The 18727-nt window shown below is 37.6% G+C and overlaps 2 protein-coding genes across 4 annotated transcripts in view; both read left to right on the forward strand.

The window, feature by feature from the left end:
• The window catches only part of LOC128675740 (fibrillin-2-like), a 46580-nt gene extending 39251 nt beyond the window's left edge, over positions 1-7329 (forward strand). For all 3 annotated transcript variants that reach the window (XM_053755343.2, XM_053755342.1, XM_053755346.1), the window contains exons 46-55: positions 134-307; positions 724-832; positions 1160-1444; positions 1685-1977; positions 2111-2317; positions 2631-2785; positions 4313-4552; positions 4753-4843; positions 5207-5424; positions 5909-7329. In XM_053755343.2, the coding sequence (XP_053611318.1) occupies positions 134-307; positions 724-832; positions 1160-1444; positions 1685-1977; positions 2111-2317; positions 2631-2785; positions 4313-4552; positions 4753-4843; positions 5207-5424; positions 5909-6052 (1916 nt within the window). In that variant the 3' untranslated portion in view covers positions 6053-7329. The remainder of the gene's footprint in view (positions 1-133; positions 308-723; positions 833-1159; positions 1445-1684; positions 1978-2110; positions 2318-2630; positions 2786-4312; positions 4553-4752; positions 4844-5206; positions 5425-5908) is intronic.
• A 791-nt stretch (positions 7330-8120) lies between these two features.
• On the forward strand, positions 8121-9341 carry LOC128675741 (solute carrier family 25 member 3-like). The gene has a single exon (XM_053755347.1). It carries the CDS (start codon positions 8318-8320, stop codon positions 9269-9271), a length of 954 nt encoding a protein of 317 aa, XP_053611322.1. The 5' UTR covers positions 8121-8317; the 3' UTR covers positions 9272-9341.
• The last annotated feature ends 9386 nt before the right edge of the window (positions 9342-18727 follow it).

Below are 18727 nucleotides of genomic sequence, written 5' to 3' on the forward strand. Positions count from 1 at the left end.
GTTTTTCAAAAAGTTTGTCATCTTTAATGTTAATTTGTTTGGGATATGGAGTAGATTTCTTTACTCACTTATACAATGGTTTTGTGTATTTATTGTTGCTTTTTGATATTATACATCCTTTTAATGTTATCAGGTTACAAACGAACGTCAGCCCCACACGATGCCCCCGACGCGTGTGAAGACATCGACGAATGCGCTGAAGACAAACATTTGTGCGAACCCGGAGTCTGTGTCAACACTGATGGCGGCTACGAGTGTGACTGCGATGAAGGATACGAGCGCAGCGATGATGGCATGGATTGTATTGGTAAGGATGTTTTAAAGAGAAGGAGGAGGGGGTTTTAAATGCGAGATGATATCTTGATGTATTTTAGACAGCTTGGCAGGTGAACTATCAAACTTGACGTAGATGACGCAAATGTAATTTGAGGTCATCATATTTTTCAAGATTTTCCAAGACCTTGTGTACTTAGTCACTGCGTAGTGATTAATCTGAAATGATCTCCAGTTTCAGTAGCTTGCAGTAATGGTTTGTGCAATATATTGTAAATAGCTGAATATAGACTATAGTCTATATTCAGCTATTTGCTAAATCTTTCAAAAAATATTTTCTAAGATTTGGGCGATCTTAGCTCTCATTTTTGGATTTACCGAAGTTTTAATGTCCTACAAAAGTTTTATCTTCTATCAAAACTAGTTTGACATATTGTGTTTTAATTCCAGACCGACGGACGGGAATGTGCCACCGCAGCCTGGTGTCCGGGCGCTGCGTGCCGGAGCCTTGGCCGCGCTCCCACTCCTCCACCCCGGCCTCGCCCACACACGTCACCAAGTAAGTTTATAGAATTACTTTTAATTCGAAGGGATTGACATGTCTTAAAGAAAAATGCCCCAAATAAAAGGATAAAAAAGTTTATAGAAATGCAGTACTGGGATAATTTCTAAAGCTGCTGAAAGAAGCGTAGATAAAATATTATAAAAGTAGTGCCATTTTTAACACTCTTCGTCTTTAGGTAGTCCTGAAAATATACAAAGTTTTTACGATCACTGTCTGGAGAATATCATGTTAGTACTCCTAGAAAAGTCATAGCAGCCAGCTTATAATTAGCTTATTAAACTATGCAATCGTCTGATCTTCACAACCGTACTTCTTCCTTAGGGCTCAATGTTGCTGTACTCTTGGAGTAGCATGGGGACCAGAATGTGAGATCTGTCCAGCTCCAGGCACAACTGAAAGAATGGAACTCTGCACTGCTAAAAACCTGGATCTAGACCACGGCGGTGAGGGCGGTGGTGCTGGTATGGGAGGAGGTGGCATCGGAGGAGGAGGGGTCATCGCAGGAGGCGGTACTGGAGGAGGCATGGGCGGCTTCAATGACATTGACGAGTGCGCCGCTATGCCTGATCTTTGTGCACCTGGACGCTGCGTTAATACTATTGGCAGGTAAGTCAATTAACATGACATATAATTTTTTATAAGTTATGTTTCAAATATAATATACAATTTATCAAATAAATTTTGAACCAATATTGTTAGATTTGTAGCAGGTCAAGAGTACATACATCCATAAATAACAGTGTTGTAGCGTAATTATGCTATAGATATTACCTTAAATTCGTAGGAAATAGGACAAAAAATATTTCTAGAGATGAAGAAGAATACTAAAATGAAAACGTATTTCAGTTTCCGCTGCGTCTGCTCCCGCGGCTACAAATCCTCCGGCGACGTCTGTGCAGACGTCGACGAGTGCGCGGCCAGGCCTTCGCCCTGCGAACATCTCTGCAAGAACACCGAGGGCTCCTACGAGTGTCTCTGTCGAACTGGCTACGAGCTTGATGAAGACGGCGCTGACTGCAGGGACGTTGATGAGTGTGAACGCAACACGCATACATGCCAGCAGATTTGCACCAATACGAGAGGGTCTTATGAGTGTTCCTGCGAGGAGGGGTATGAGAAGAAGGGAGATGCTTGTATAGGTAAGTGATTTAAATTATTAATAAAAACGTTAGTGACCTTGATTGTTAAAAGGTCGGAAAAAATATTGACTCGCGTAATTCGTATATCACCAGCCAGGTCCCATAAAGATGATTATGACTCTTTTCCCACCAGATATCGATGAATGCCAAGAGGAAGGCATATGCCCGACCCCTGGTAAATGCGTCAACCTCCTCGGCTCTTACCGCTGTGTGTGTCCGAGAGGGTTCCGCCTAGATTTGACCGGCACCAGGTGTATGGACAGAGACGAGTGTGAAGAAGGAAAATGTCAGTCACCGTGCAGGAACTATGCTGGGAAATATAGATGTGAATGTCCCCAAGGTAAGAGAATTTTGGGATATACATACGGATGAATGGTGTGTAGTTAAATTTTTTGTCTGATGCTTTCAATAGAATACGTGTTATGTCAGTTTCTTGTCTTTAAATTGAGATGCTATTTCCAAAGGCACACAATTTTTTCTCCATAAAAGTCGTCAGCTAAAAAAGCAAGCAATGGGGCCCAGCGTGTGGAAGGTTGGTTTTCAAACAAAATTTAGACGTGTCACGTACATTTTCGTACTGCCATTGATTGATATTGGGGCATTTAACATTTAGCCTTGCTAGCCATATTTATCAGTCCAATTGTTGTCACTAGGAATGGTCCGTGCAGCGAACGGGGTGTGCCAGCCGCAGGACGCGTGCGCGGGCGGCCCGTGCGGGGCGTCGCCGTGCTTCCCGCTCGGCGGCGCGTACCGCTGCGGCTGTCCCGGCGGCTACGGCTGGGACGCGGGACACGGCGTCTGCTTGCAGGTACCGCGGGACTTTTGATATATACTTAGTAACAGATTCTCGAGAGTTTGTGTTTAAATAGAATGCCACAAACATGCACAATCACACTTTACAATATTTGACATTGACAGAAAGAGACAAAAAGTATTAACTTTTTTTATAAATAACAATGTTAGTTTTTATATATTATTCATGGAATTAGTAGGTACTACGTGTACGGAGTACCTACGAATTCCATGGTGTTATTATTTGACTGGTTTCTTCTTTTTACCACGGTCAGTGACATTAGCAGCAACGTTTCAAAAGTTGGTTTGTGTGGACAAATATTATGTTAGGTTATGGTATTATTTCATGACTAGTTACAGCTTAAAAACGCAAGAGTACGGCTGTTATTGAGGCAAAATAACATGTTTGGGAATATTGTCTCGTAGCATGGTCTATTGTGCGTAAACAATTTAAAGTTATTCGATTGGGTCCCTAAAGACTTGTTATCACGATGTCTTGTCAATAGTCCACGGGTGTGTGTACGGGTGTAGTATTTATTAATATTTCATTTGCCATAATTACTATAAATATCAGTAATAATAATATGTTAATAGCTAAATTTAAAGCTTTACAGTGTTTAGTCTTAGTTAGGTGCAACTTTATTTTTACATTCATTATTTACATTCATTATTTAAGTAGTTAATTTTCTACTCCACAAAAGTTTGCTTTAGCCAAAGTTTCATTTTAAGTAAACTAACGTCAAAGAAATAATATATGAGAGATAACTTACTTCATACACGAGAATTTAATAAATTCAACTGAACTAGTTTCCTTTTAGTTTGCAGAATGTTTTTCTTTCTTATTAACCAAATATCAACCAAAAATTAAACGAGGAATATGCTGAGTTAATTGCTACTTTGTTCGTTGCCAAGAAAACAAGGAATGGTAGTATTTCTGACTTTAAAAGTAAGTGTAAATAAAGAAAATAAAATAGGTCACGTTAGCCGCTCGTTTAGGAAATGAGTGCTATTGAGACGTACTTATTATCTACTTCAAGCTCCACCAATCAAGTATTTATTGTAGAAACAATACTTCGATATATTGAACAATGCTTTTCAAATACTTTTTGTATTTGATTTTTAGTTTCGATATTTTTAAAGTATTCTCGTCAGTACAAATTTCTTTATATTTAGGCTTTTGTCCAACAGAAGAACATAAATCGTTTCGTAAGTGAAAAGTTAGCATGAAAATTATCACAAATCTTAAATGCCCTTTAAAAATCTTGATTTTATGAATTTTATATTCCATTGTAAGCATATTAACACTATGTAATAATGTAAAATGTATGTACGTCTTCGTAGCCGATAACTTTACCTAATTACTACATTACACAGATCGTCACTAGAATCTCTAAAGTGTACGGAAACTAACACGGGCCCTTACAAAATGTTTATTTAAATGGATTCGTTATACATGTCACATATGCTTTTTCAATTCCCGCTCGATTCCAGATTTTATCATCTCATTATTGTTTAAAAAAAATATATCATTTATTTTTTGCAGTTGGGTGGTGGCTGCGCCTCAGCAAGTTGTTTGTTCGGCTGTACGCCCATGGGTGACGGCTACCAATGCGGATGTCCGACCGGGTACGCTCTAGTAGGAGCTGGCCACTGTCTCAGTGCCCTGGACGGCGCGTTACCTCCTGGAGACATTGGAGACGCCCCGGTCTTCCCTGTCAGAGACCAGTACAAGATCGGTGGAGACACTGACCTAGTTTCTAACGAAGGATGCTTCAGTTGCAAGGTTGGTTAATTTTCCAATTAGTCTTAATATTTCAGGGTGTAAGAGAACGAACAAAAATACATTACGAAGTATTCGGGTTAGATAATTTCTTATACCTTAAATGCTGACTTTTCAGAACGAGCAGCAATTTAAATAATATCGTGAGCAAACAATATTATTATCACAAGGAGAAAAGTAAAACACATAATTTATTTTGGCAGGTGAATGGTAGAAGAAGAAGAGCTCCAGAAGAAGGTATCGTGTACGCCAATGGAACCACAATCGTCAGAAGACAAAGGAGACGAAGCAGACGTAAGTTCTCTTCAGAATCATTTTTGTACAGTGTGAAGTTTTCTTGAAGGTGAAGTTGAGATTTGACTGAACTGTGAATATAATACCTAGAATAAGGCCACTTTATATTCTTCTACACATGTCGATGCGATTAATGGACACATAGCCTTGACAGCTGATAGGTAACAATAGCATTGTAATAATGGCTAGTTTGTAGTATGTGGATATCTAGTCTAAGCCAAGCAAAGAGAGAAAGAGGTGGCACTAATTGTGTCAAATATATTTGTTAAGATCAGCAACCTGGCGAAAAACCATAAATGAACGTGGCGCGAATTGACTAGGAGACCCAAAACCCAGATGACTTACCGAAAGTTTTGTTTACAGGTCGTCGCTCCCTCCTAGAGCCAGAAGCCGAGTTGATAGTAGTGACCGCGACACCGAGACAGACCTGGGGCAAGGTGCCGCTGCTGCGGTTGGTCCCGGCCGAGGGCGGGCCCCGGCCACACTACAGGATCGCCTACGGAGACGACAACAAGGACTTCACGCTCTCGAAGAGAGACGGCACATGGGCACTGAGGCTGAGGAGGCACCTCAAGTCACAGGTACCCTATTAACTCGCTAAGTTAACATGTATGTGACCCACCTGATGAGATGTGGTCACCGCAGCTTATGGGCACCCAGGGGTGTCACACGCACGTCGTCAGAATTATGAATTATGTTATAATGCGGCTCTTATGTGCTTATATGGGATTTGCGGAACTTCTTGTTGATTCTTTGCATTTTCGAACGAGGGACTCGACTCGACTCTTACGAGTTCACAGAAAGAGTCATGTTAAGAGATTTTCATTTTCGATTGCATAATCTACGTTTGAAATATGTGGTTATGGTCTTATTATCTTCTTTGAAGACAAATGGTTATGAAGTATAGAAGAACTTGATCCTTAATGTGCCCAAACATGAAGATATATAGTAATTTTAGTTTAGTTGTTTATATTTTCAGCAACCATCGATTAAAACTTTCGCATTTTCTTATAGATTTTCATAATCTGCCTTTGACCCCCATCACTAAAACATGTGTCCTTGCAGGCTGTCCTCGAAAAGCAACTGGAGCTGGAAGCGCGGTTTGTGCAGCCGCCAACTCTGAGGAGACGCAGAAGGAACGTTAACATTGAGGTTCCCGCTCCTCTCCGGCTATACGTCTCTGTGAAGATCGCGCCCAAGAAACACTAGCCTTCGGAGTAGAACTAGCCGGTAGACCGATTTAAATCATAACGTTAGAAAAGGACGAAGGAAGCGAGAGAAATATAACATTCGAATTTGAACTCTAAAGTACACGTAAGCATATTACTTCTGATTTAAGCTACAACAGATAATTTTGTACTTTGTCATATTATTTTCTGTATTTTCTAATATTTGCCTCTGACCTTTTGTTTAAAAGAACCATTTACGAATGTGGTGAGAGATTTGAAATGTATAGATTATTTTAGAGTAAAATGAAAAGTTACTTTGAAATGTTACTTCTAGAGTTCAGGACAAAGAATTACACACTTCTTTCTGATAACATTGTACTTGTACAGTTTGTGAATAGAGATTTTTAACGAGACAAGTTTTCAAGTCTGAGTTCAAAGCCAGTGCCGTTCTGTTTCCTGTCGGAATTGTTCGATAAAATATAACGGAGAATATTTCTTCCTCGCGATTAAGGACTCTAATTAAATCACTGCCAAATCAAATCAATCAAACTTTATACTGCCATTGTGTTGTGAAATGACAATGCCTTAATCGAATGCCATAATTTTATATTAAATTTATAGGGAAGCCGATGTGTGGAGTTCAGAAAGGCTAGTCGTACGTAGATAAATTGACGTGTCAATAAGATGATAGACTGGTTCTGTTTATTACGACTAAATATTTTGCTTCAGCGAAATAATTCTCGGTCTATTTTAATCGAATTACATTCCTAATTTTATTATTTTATAATCGCCGTCGCAAAATATTTGTTCGTTCCCATCGGATCGTCCGATTCTAAGACGATCTCGTCGGCAGTATTAAATGTGTGGAATGATTGAATGCATAATACGTAATTAGTTATCGATATGTCGAGGCGCGCGCGCGTCCCTAGACTTTACGTTAGGTTAAGAAATAAAACCAGTTGATTAAGTACATTATGTCGATATTTTTCATTATTTTTACAACACTATTGCCATCGATAGCCAATTTAGGTCTAGGATTTATAAGGATACTATTTATTTTTACTATTTTTCAAATTAATTTTTTAATTTTACTTCTAATTCTTAGCATAAATTGTGAAATGACTATACTTATTGCCGCGGTAGGTATAATAATAATAAACTAATATTTTTTTTGGAATTTAAGTACAAAACCAATGCAATAGTTGTTTTATTTTGTAAATATGTGTATACATAAAAATTAATATAAATATATAGCTTTAGTAATGATTGTAGTTTAACTTACGTAACCACGATGGATTTAATAAAGTGTTAAACAAATGATTTGGCTTTTATTTTAGTGACACGTATTTTCATATCATGATATTGGATGTTGATGATTTTCAGATCAATGATTCCACAGTTTTTATTTATTTTAAAACGTTCATTTGCAATTTGAGTGAAATGTTTATAATATATTAGTCGTAGCGGATTCGCGCGCGGAGCCCTTCTAATTCTATTCTATGAATAGTAGTACGTCAGAAGATAACGACAAGAAATTGGACAAATGATATTTGACCCGGTGACCGAAATGGGAATCTTTAAAAAGTAAATTGTCACCATCGTCACCGCTGTCACCATCATCAGATAAATTTGGTTTCCTACCTACTTACTTTGTAATAAGGAGGTGGGAAAACATGCGCGCGCGGGACACTTTCTAAATCTATGGGTTCTGTAGACAGTGATGTTCACTCGCGTTCACTTCACTTTTAACCGACTTAAAGAAAGGAGGACTCCATTTGTCACGTTATTTTAATTTTAATTTACCCTGCTAAGTATTTGCCATTGAATCAGTACGTAGTTACTTGTACGGAGTACCTACCATGGATTTAACAAGTACTTTGTTGTACGGAGTACCTACTAATTCCATGGGATTTGCTATTTCTTTGTCTATAAAAATAAAAATAATCTCAAATTGTCAAAATCTGTCATCAAAATATGTAGAATTGTCATGGAATTAGTAGGTACTCCGTCGAAGTACTTACTAAATCCATGAGAATTGTAGATTCCATGTTGGATTCCAGAAAACAGTTTCAAAGAAGGCCAGTTTAGTAAAAGAAAAAGAAATAAAGTCGTCAACGTCACATCAAGGGTAAAGAGACAAGAGATCAGGATTAAGGAAAACTGAAGTAAATAGTGACATTTGACTACTTTTGAAATTGTACAAAATTAACAGAGGCAACGACGATCAATATCTTGTTACGATTTAACCATGGATTACTAGAAAAACAGTGATTTATAACTATTGAAAGGGAACACATATATCAAGATGGCGAATAAGAACAAAGAGCAGTTCTCATGTGAGATGTACAGCGACAAATTCTTCATGCTGTGTGCGGCCGGCGGCGCCTGCGCTTGTGGCAGCACACACACCTTCGTCACTCCGCTGGATGTAGTCAAATGTCGCTTGCAAATAGACCCTAAAAAGTACAAGTCCATATTTAACGGTTTTCGCGTCTCCTTGTCAGAAGGCGGCATGGCAAATCTAGTCAAAGGCTGGGCACCTACCCTCTTGGGTTATTCCCTTCAAGGCTCCATAAAATTCTCAGGATACGAGTACTTCAAATACAAATTCGCAAAAATGTGTGACGAAGAAACAGCTTATTTATACCGCACTTATTTATTTTTGGCTGCGTCTGCTTCTGCGGAAGTACTTGCAGATATCGGTTTGGCTCCTTTCGAAGCCACAAAGGTGAGGATGCAGACGACGCCGGGATATACATCCAAAATGCGAGAAGCCATGCCTCACATGATGAAGACTGAAGGTTTTGGAGTTTTCTATAAAGGTTTAACGCCATTATGGGGTCGTCAAGTGCCGTATACAATGATGAAGTTTTCCTCTTTCGAGAAAACGCTGGAGTATTTGTATGCTAATGTGGTGCCAAAGCCAAGAGAACAGTGCACGAAGTTTGAGCAGCTTGTTTTGACGTTTACGGCGGGGTATATAGCCGGGGTGCTGTGCGCGATCGTGTCGCATCCCTCTGACACAATCGTGTCCAAACTGAACAAGGATCCGAGTGCTTCCATCGGTGGGATTTTGTCAGAGGCAGGAATGTTCGGGATCTGGCGCGGACTGGTGGCGCGTATCATCATGATAGGGACCCTCACAGGCCTGCAATGGTTCGTGTACGACGCCTTCAAAGTCTACACGGGCATGCCCCGCCCTCCCCCGGCGCCCATGCCAGAATCTCTCAGAAAGAAAATGGCCGCTCAAAAAAAATAGTATCGTATTTGTGTTACGTATTCCCTTTATTTGTCTTTGTCTTTTGTAATATAAAATTGTATTGTATTCACCTCCGTCATTTTCTTTAAAGATATATTATTACCCTTTTGGGGTAGGAACAAACAATGGTATATCTCAATAAACGCGGTATCCCGGACCCATTCGGATATAAAATAAAACCCTTTTAGTGGGAAGCGATTCCTCACGAGTTATCTACACTATTGGAAATAGGAGAAAAACAGATTATAATGGCACGCGATGATCGTATACAAAGGAGGTTGGTCGGAGGACAGCAATAACAATAATAGGGGATTTATCTCAACATCGTGCCCCACTTATGGGATTTGTCCGGACGACCTCCGCGGGAGCTTGCTTGTCGCCCATACATGTTTATAGATGGCCGCTTTTTTTTATTAAACATTAAAGTTTCAATAACAGAGTTTTTGAAACTTTTAGTCTTTAAGTAAATTAGAGAAGTCTCTATGTAAGTACATGGTCATCATTTTTAAAGAAGACCATTATTAATAATAATAATTGGCGAGTCACCACCTGCCACTGAATAGTCAGTTATCATGATTATGGCAGGTGACCGAACTCTTTGCAATAGCCCATTCTCAGTCCATCCAAATTTCATTCTATAGACCAGTACTTCTATCCATTATTCTGCAATAGTTCACACTCCCGCCGAGACCTGCTCATGGGCATATCATTTCATTGGTATATCCGGGAGCGGGTCTTGGCGGGAGACCTACACAACATCAAAATTCTCTACGTGTTGGATCCATATCCCCACGCAAGCCTCTCAAAGGACCGGACTATGTGCCGTGAAACCCAAAAGGAGATACAAATAATAATAATAACTATCCCTATAATAATTTCGTCCACTGGTGTCATACCCACATCCTTACACACAAGTCTCAATATATTAGATATACATCCATTAACTTTCACCCTACTACAAAAAGCAGTTATACTAAACACTGGTCGTATAGTTCGCAAATTTCTTTCTTCATTTCTTTTTTCTTTTCAATTGCACAAGCTCGCGTATCCAATAAAACTCCTCAAAATTAATTTTGAGTGAAATATAAAAATACAAATAATAATAATAAATCTTTATTGTCTCACCATAACCACTAAAAAGTTTACAAAACAACTTAAGAATTACTTAAATTATGACCTATAGATTGTTATTTTATCCTATACCTTCTATCTAATTCTGTAATTATTCCTAACTACTAACGCAAAATCTCCTACAAGAATGTGTTTGGAGCACGGATAGAATTTAGCCTTAAATAGCACATAGGATATATTCTTATTGCGAAATTCCAACGCAATCTGAGCTCCGGCAATACAAAAATCTGTTTGTATTTTTGCTACTTCATCACGAATCACTTCCAAGTTGGTACAAGGCTGGTTGAGACCCATGGATTTTTATTGCGGGCGTTGAGCTTCGGGCCATATTCGAGAACGACACCAGGAATCAAAACGGAAACACACTCAGATGAGCGAAAGAGGGAGGTAGACAAGGCGATGTTTCAATACAAAAGTAAAGTTAACTCCAATTTAAAATATGAATGAATACGTACAAGTAGGCGTTTGTTGTTGCTCATTAGTACTCGTACATGTGTACATACTTACTTATTTATATTTGAGAACATACAGAACGATAAAATAAATTTGTATGTTTCTCATATTGTGTGTTTGATTTGGCATGTGCCTCGCTTAGAAAAACAAGTTCTTTATAGAATTTTAAACTGAATTTACCGAATTTGTACAAAGGGCGGGCTTAATGCATTTAATGTCAAAAGCAAGCAAAGACAAAATGGACCAGCAAAGCTCCCGTAATATCCGGATTTAAAATCTGCAAGTTTTTTGAGTTCAAAACGATCAACAGTATTCGGTCCTCATATTTTGCATACTAAACTATTGCTCAATGCCCGCCAGCGCGCGGTCTAAACCAGACAACACGCACATAAGAAATGTCTGCAATAATTCCTAACAGCACTTTATATTAAAGATGTTTGCGAATTCGATCGAAAAGTTGTCGAAGTTTGCTGCAGCCGCAACGAGTTGCAATTGAGTTGCTGTCGCCGGCGACTGCAACTGTTCCGCATTAACTTGCGGTTGGAAAAGGCGAAACACTGTTCCAACCACAGACTTATGTACCAAGTTTTGACAAAATATAAAATTAAGTTAAATTCACAGGTCCCAAGAAAAGAATATAATCTTCTTTTTCTTCCTCGATTATCTGGCACTTTACTAGTCAGTCAGAGTAATCTTACCATTGCCGTAGTATTAGAGGCGAATTTGCAATTAATTTGGCATGTTGTGTTTTTGACTGTATATCCATCCTCCTTGATGACATGTTACCCTTAAAGACGACGACCTGGGTGGCGCAGTGGTAAAGTGCTTGCCTCTGAACCGAGATGTTCCGGGTTCGATCCCCGGTCGGGTCATGATGGTAAATGATCTTTTTCTGATTGCTTGGTCTTGGATGTTTATCTATATGTTATAAAATATAGTATCGTTGAGTTAGTAATCCCATAACACAAGTCTCGAACTTACTTTGGGGCTAGCTCAATATGTGTGATGTTGTCCTAATATATGTATTTATCATAAAGACATGCCACCTGTGTTTAGGGTAACTAAAGAAATCGAAACATATTAGACATATTCGCAAGCTGTTTCAATATTGGTTTGGATAGAGACAACTTAAAAACTACGAGGTACCTACATCCGAAAAACGAAGCTACGCTCAAAGCTTTGTAAGACTGTCGATAGCAAGTGACCATTGAACTAAAGACATAAAACATCCTGAATATATAAAAAATCGCTAATATAAATATGAACTAGATATTCGAACTACCAATCCTTTTAGTTATCCTTTGAAATCTTTACCGACATGTACGCGATTATCACTACTTTTCCCTTGGTTTACGAGATAAAATAGTTTCACGTTTGCTTCTAGGCTTTGTTTCTTGAAATATTTGTAATAGTGTGATCACAGAAATGGGAGATATTGCTCTATTTTTGAAATGTGTCATTAATATGAAACTAAGGGAAAAAATGATGGGTAATTACACCTCTCATTTCTTCCAATTTGTTCATGGTATTCCGTATCTTGATGTTTCATCGATAGAAATGAAGAAAGCATTGTGTACAAATATATTGCAAATTTACAAATACATCTTTTTTATTTGTATATCAGAATTACTCTAGAGTTTGCATTACAGGTACTAATTTCAATCTATGCTATTGGTGCAAGATTTTTAAGTCGAATAAGACAATGTCATTTCTAATGAAGAAGGGAATTTAAAAAGACAATGTCATGTAGCTACAATAGTCATTGGAAACAGGCGTGTATGTGCAATTTTTTAACCATCTGCCAGAGCTGCTTTTTTGGAATTTTCGGGATAAAAAAAAGTTACATCTTTTTTTTCCTAGATCTCCGGTAGTAACCTAATTCCGCGCAGTATCCGTCCGCGGTATTCGTCTCTCGGTATTTCGGAACACCGAGCCTCGGGGCCGGCGGCCCGCGCCGACATATCATTTTGATACGCGAAATAGAACCAGCATTTTCATAGGAATTCTGCATGCCTTGGAAGAATTGGAGATAGTATCGGTTATAAGTAGAGGCGGCGGAAAGAAGAATAAAAATAATTGCAAAATTACTTTTACAAGCTCTTGAAAGTAGTGGACAGGATTTTAAAATAAATAAATAATAAATATATTAGGACAAATCGCACAGATTGAGCTAGCCCCAAAGTAAGTTCGAAACTTGTGTTATGGGATACTAACTCAACGATACTATATTTTATTACAAATACACATATAAACATCAAAGACCCGGGCCAATCAGAAAAAAAAATCATTTTCCATCATGACCCGACCGGGGATTGACCCCGGGACATCTCGGTTCAGAGGCAAGCACTTTATCACTGCGCCATCGAGGTCGTCGTAAAAGATTTGGTTAATGAATTTTAGAAATCTATTTACATATTTGTCATTTCAAATTATCTACCTACATTAAGGAATATTTGGCCGGATGATTCTGAGTATCAATACTAATTTAATTATTCGAAGTTAACAGAGATACGATCAAACCATATTTTTTTAAATATCAATGACACCAAAATGATTTTATATTTCTGAAGCTGGGTAAACAGGTATACTCGTACAATATCATCGCAAAACATCGACAGTTCATAACTTTTCAGCGAAACAAAATTCAAAGATGAAATTTTCACTTCATTTCCTTCGAAGTCGCGCGCTATTCGAACTCCCAGTAATTTTTCCGTTTAATCTGACTCTTAATGCCTTTGTGCAAGTTTCTGAGACATTTCTATAACTTGCAAATCTAATAATAAACGAGGCAGGGATCGAATTTAATAAAGTAGAGAGAGGATAATTGAAAAAGTTTTGTTTTAAACGGCGCGCGCTAGTGAACAACAGTTTAGCGATTCTGCGAAATGATAAAGTAAAGGCGGAGTTAGGAACATTTGTCCGTTATCAAAGAGTTTATGTATACTGCTTTTAATGGGCTAGGGAATAAGGAATCTAAATAGCCTGCTTGCTTATGCCCGTTCGCAAGTGATCACTGCCCAGGTACAAATGCAATGCCAGGTACAAGCTCCTGTGACACCCTGTCACAGGAGCTTGTCAGTCTTTCAAGAAGTAATGGACTCGTCTCTTGAAGATTCTAGACTCTTCTCTCTTCTTCTCTTAATGTATCGGAACGGACCGCGTGGATCGCAAGAGGACATATTTTATTTTCATTTCACGCACACTAGCGCCACATCACATTTTTATTTCTTAGCGAAAAATATGAAAAAAAAATTGCTGAACTACTGGAAACTACTGGAAAACTAAAAAAAAGGATTGTGCTACACTAGATGAAGATTTTTTTTAGAAAGTGCCCATCTAAATCCCTTTAATCAACTGTGACCACTTTGTACTATTGAAGATTATAATACTTTTTACTAAAATCTGTAAAAATATATTGTTTTTCGCTAAGAAATAAAAGAAGTTTATAAAAATGTGATGGTGCGGGCACAAACTACAAAGCGCCATGATTATAATCATTGGTCAGACCTCCCTGACGTCAGTCTCTACTTTATCTGGTTGTTCAGCAAGTTTATCGTGGAGAATCGCAGCCCACCGCAGCGGCCCGCGGTCGCTGACAGCAGAACTGAATTAAGACAGCTAGACAGTAGTGAGTTTGTAAACTTGTTAACATGGCTATAGTACACTGGACATGGCAGTTCGAACATTTTCTCGGTTCAATAGTGAGAAACCTGTTCTTATTACAAAGTTAATCTAGTTATAATCCTATAGAGCTGAAATCTGGAAAAACCGTAATAAAAAACAGTCTATGCTACGCTTGAAGGTTTCGTCTATCTCTGTGCCAAATTTACCCGAGTAGTTAAAAAATAATAATACAAATCTGATCTCTTTATAATGAAAAGTATGGAAGGATATGGATGGATAAAGAATTGACTTGTAAAAACTACGACGGATGTATAACGCTCTAAGAAGCAATAGCGAGCAAATTCAGTCGCACAGAACTAATAATCAGAAAACTTCTGAAATAAATTCCGAATCCTTTAAATTTCGCGAAGTGCGAAGCCCCCCATAAAACGTGATAACATCGTCCATAAAACGTAGACTTAGTCGTTGGCACTTGCCAAGAGCACTTCTAGACTTTTATGTCTATGGCAACATCGATGGCAAGTTTCTATTGTCAGTGTTGCGACCGCAGGGGTGGACGGAGGAGAGGTTCACATTGACCGAGTTAAAATCCACATTAATATTATAAGAAGTTTGTTCTCCATCTCAAAAATGAGCTATGATACTGATAATAAATATGGTAAATATGTAGACAAGTGTTAGTTTTCCTACTCCTGGTAGGGAGAGGCTGGTGTTCTGGGACACAGGCTCTGGTGCAGCAGCTGCTTAGTTCAGACACCAGTCTCTCACAACCTTGTTTCGTATTCTTGATACTTGTATTAATTATATTTAGGAACACCGTTCTAGAAAGATTGTGGAGACAAATAAAGATTTTTTTTTTAATTTGAATTTTTGTATACTATGTTTTTCTGCGGGCGGAGCCGTAGGCAACAGCTAGTAACCAGTACTACTACTGAGCACGTGATTTCCCTTGAACCTTTTTTTAACATCTTTGAAGAAAAGGATAAGGTGAAGTGTGTTGGGGCGATCTTGACCTGCACTTTTGATGTCGGTATTTAAACATTTATGACGTGAATAAACGATGTATTTTATTTTATTGAAATTAACATTTTTGAATTGCCTTCAATAATTATAGCATTAAGTCTATTAATATTGTTTCCTAAAGTAATGAAGATTTTAAGTTAAGAAACTCGTCCATTTTGAAATAAGTCAAACAGCTTAGTTACATGCTGAATCGCTTATCTGTAATATCTGTGAGTCGCGAGCTAAATGGCCGGTCGGGGAGCAGCTATTCGAGCTATACAAGCTACTCGAGCTGACCTATTGTAGCTTATCTTGGTTCCATAAGGTGTAAGTGGGAAAGTCTTGAATAGGATTTACAAATTTGTGTACGTTATGGCTTTAGTACGTTATCGTTTAAATATGATATTGTTTTTGTATTATTTTACATGAATGCTCAAAAAAGGAATAATGTGCTTCCAGGGGGGTTTACCATCACCTCTTAACGCGATCCACTTTACGACCTAAACTGAACTGCATCGCAAATTCGTGCTATCGACTTAATTTTTTCTATGAATGCGATTCATTTTAGGTTCCTAAATTGAACTGAGTTGCATTGGAATCGTTGATGGTAGGCCTGCAGGGTTCATGTTAGTTTGTATGTAATGTTATATTTTGTCCTTGACCTTTTGTCTCTTCCATTTGAGTTTCTTTATTCCACCACACGTTCAAAACTATGTTACAGACACGGAACGGATTTGGCACACGGATACCTATGAAAAGACGGACACGGAAAGTACCAATATTGCACTAGTATTAGTCCTAATACAGTATTTACCAATACAATTATCAATACAATCCGGATTAATACACTAGACTATAATAACAGACATATTATTTTTATTTGTTTATGGCATCTTAGTTTTAATGTAAAACGTATATTTTAATATTAAAATTTACCTGTCTAATTTACTTTCGATAAATATATACTCAGTAAATAAAGCGAAAGGACATGAGCTGTGTTGTTAGATCGACTTTAATTACATGCGAGCGACGACGCGAATTAACGGGAGCGCGGTGGAGTGACGGACAAGTTCTACAAAACTGCAACTTTTCTACATAAACTGTCAAATGCATTTTTAGTACTTATTTTATTAAAAAAAAAACTGTTCTGTGTTCCGTTTCCCGAAAAAGCAAAAGAAACTAATATTAACTGGATTAATAAAATAATAACTTTGACTGTAAAACTAAATTGTCAATAAAGTGCAGTTTGCAGTACAATAAATGGTTACCAAAGTAAAAACATGGAAATAATGTAAAAACTTGTCTAAAAGTATAGTAACGACTCGTTATAAAGTGTATAATTTCATTATTATTGTTTTACACGAGACATATGTTTTATTTATTTTATTTTATTTATTCATTCAAATTTTGACATTTTTAATAATGCTGTAAATTCGTCCTCCTAATTTTTAATATATGTATAAGACCTATATTTGTTAATTGACGTCCTTGGAGAAAAGGCTGCGGTGAAGTTTGTTGCGCCGCTTCTTCTTCACCTGCGCTTTGGAAGCCGGCAGTAGACTTAGTTTAAGTAATTTTTTGACGTCAATAAGTGACTTATATCATCCTCAATTGAATAAAGAATTTGAATTATTTTGCTCTACAGATGTGAATAAGTGTGGTACTTAAAATAATAATCGATGACAACTAAATGAAATGTACAAAGTGACTAGTCTGTCATGCAGATATCAATAAAATATACACAATTTTCAACATGTGCCGATGTTCCCTGAGAGTTGTATAGAAAGAAAAAAGGTTTTAGATTATTTGTGTGGCTCATAATATTTCAATTTCAAACTTGACGCTACTGTGTGCACGTAAATTTAGCGTGGAATGTAATTAAACGAAGTAGGAAGTAATTACTAGCTAGCACGGCCGGCAATGAAGCCGCGCGACTACACATGTGTATCACAAAGGGCGAAAATATCCGTCATGAGCCTATTTGTATTAAGGTGATAACACTGCCGCATATTACGCATGTTCTTGGTTAGTTTTCGTGGCGTATGAATCAGATTCAGATTTTATTGCAAGTCACAAGTAATATAGTTTGCAAGGGCACAGCAAACTGGCAACTAGATGTCTGCTTTACTATATATATATATATATATATATATATATATATATATATATATATATAATGAATATACGTATACGATACGAAATACAATAATTTAAATTACGAATACATATGATTACATTTTTCGGTGGAGAAATCAAAACATTAAACATTAATTTTTTGTCGTTATAACATTCTGACAGGTTATAATAACATTTAGTAACGAGGAATGAAATTCTGATAAAACTCTTATAACATTCTTGTTATCTCACGACGCGACTACGATATAAAACCTCGATAGCTCGTCTGACTGCTGACGTCTCGCAGGTGCGGCCGATCCTTAAATCATTTTTTTTTTCATTTTAAGACTTTTAATTGTACTTGGGCTTAGGGTGTCTCAGCCGTGAATGAAACCGTAAACAATCACGGATGAGAGAAAGAGGGAGATGTTTAAACGCAACCGAGCTCACTGGAATTTGGATCGGTATCACAATCAACTATTAAAGTTAGATCCACTTCGGGTAACGACTTTTTAGATATTTCAAAGGTCTTCGTTGGCTGACTTCAGTGCCACTTGCATTAAGCCATTTCGATCTTAGATAGCATTTTGGAACCTTAACTTGGAAGCACAGAAGGTATATAATGTGATTACATTACATAGTATACAAAAAGTTGCTTTTTGTTTGTCCTTATGCACGCTTAGATCTTTAAAACTATGCAGCTGATTTTATGGCGAGATTTTATAACAGATAGAGAGATTCAAGAGGAAGGTTTACATGTATATAACATGGTTAATATTGCACCAGTACGAAGCCGGGGCAGGTCGCTAGTATAATATAATAAATAGTTGTATAATTTCATTTATAGCGAAGTATTTCTGGAACTAATGGACTTAATGAGAAGATAGCATATACGAGTACAGTTGCAATAAATCGGTGTGATTACAGGATATTGAGACAAAAACACCCCAGGCTGTGGCCGAGGAACAACGCATGAAGGGCACTCATGTGTTGTTCCTCGGCTGTTTTGTCTCATTACCTTGTAATCACACCGATTTATTGCAACTCTATATGCTATCTGTCGCCATTGGGTAGAACATGTTGTAAATAAATAAATAAATAATGTATGAACAAATCACACAGATTGAGCTA

The sequence above is a fragment of the Plodia interpunctella genome, chromosome 15 (assembly GCF_027563975.2).
Source record: "Plodia interpunctella isolate USDA-ARS_2022_Savannah chromosome 15, ilPloInte3.2, whole genome shotgun sequence".
NCBI classification, from domain to species: Eukaryota; Metazoa; Arthropoda; class Insecta; order Lepidoptera; family Pyralidae; genus Plodia; species Plodia interpunctella.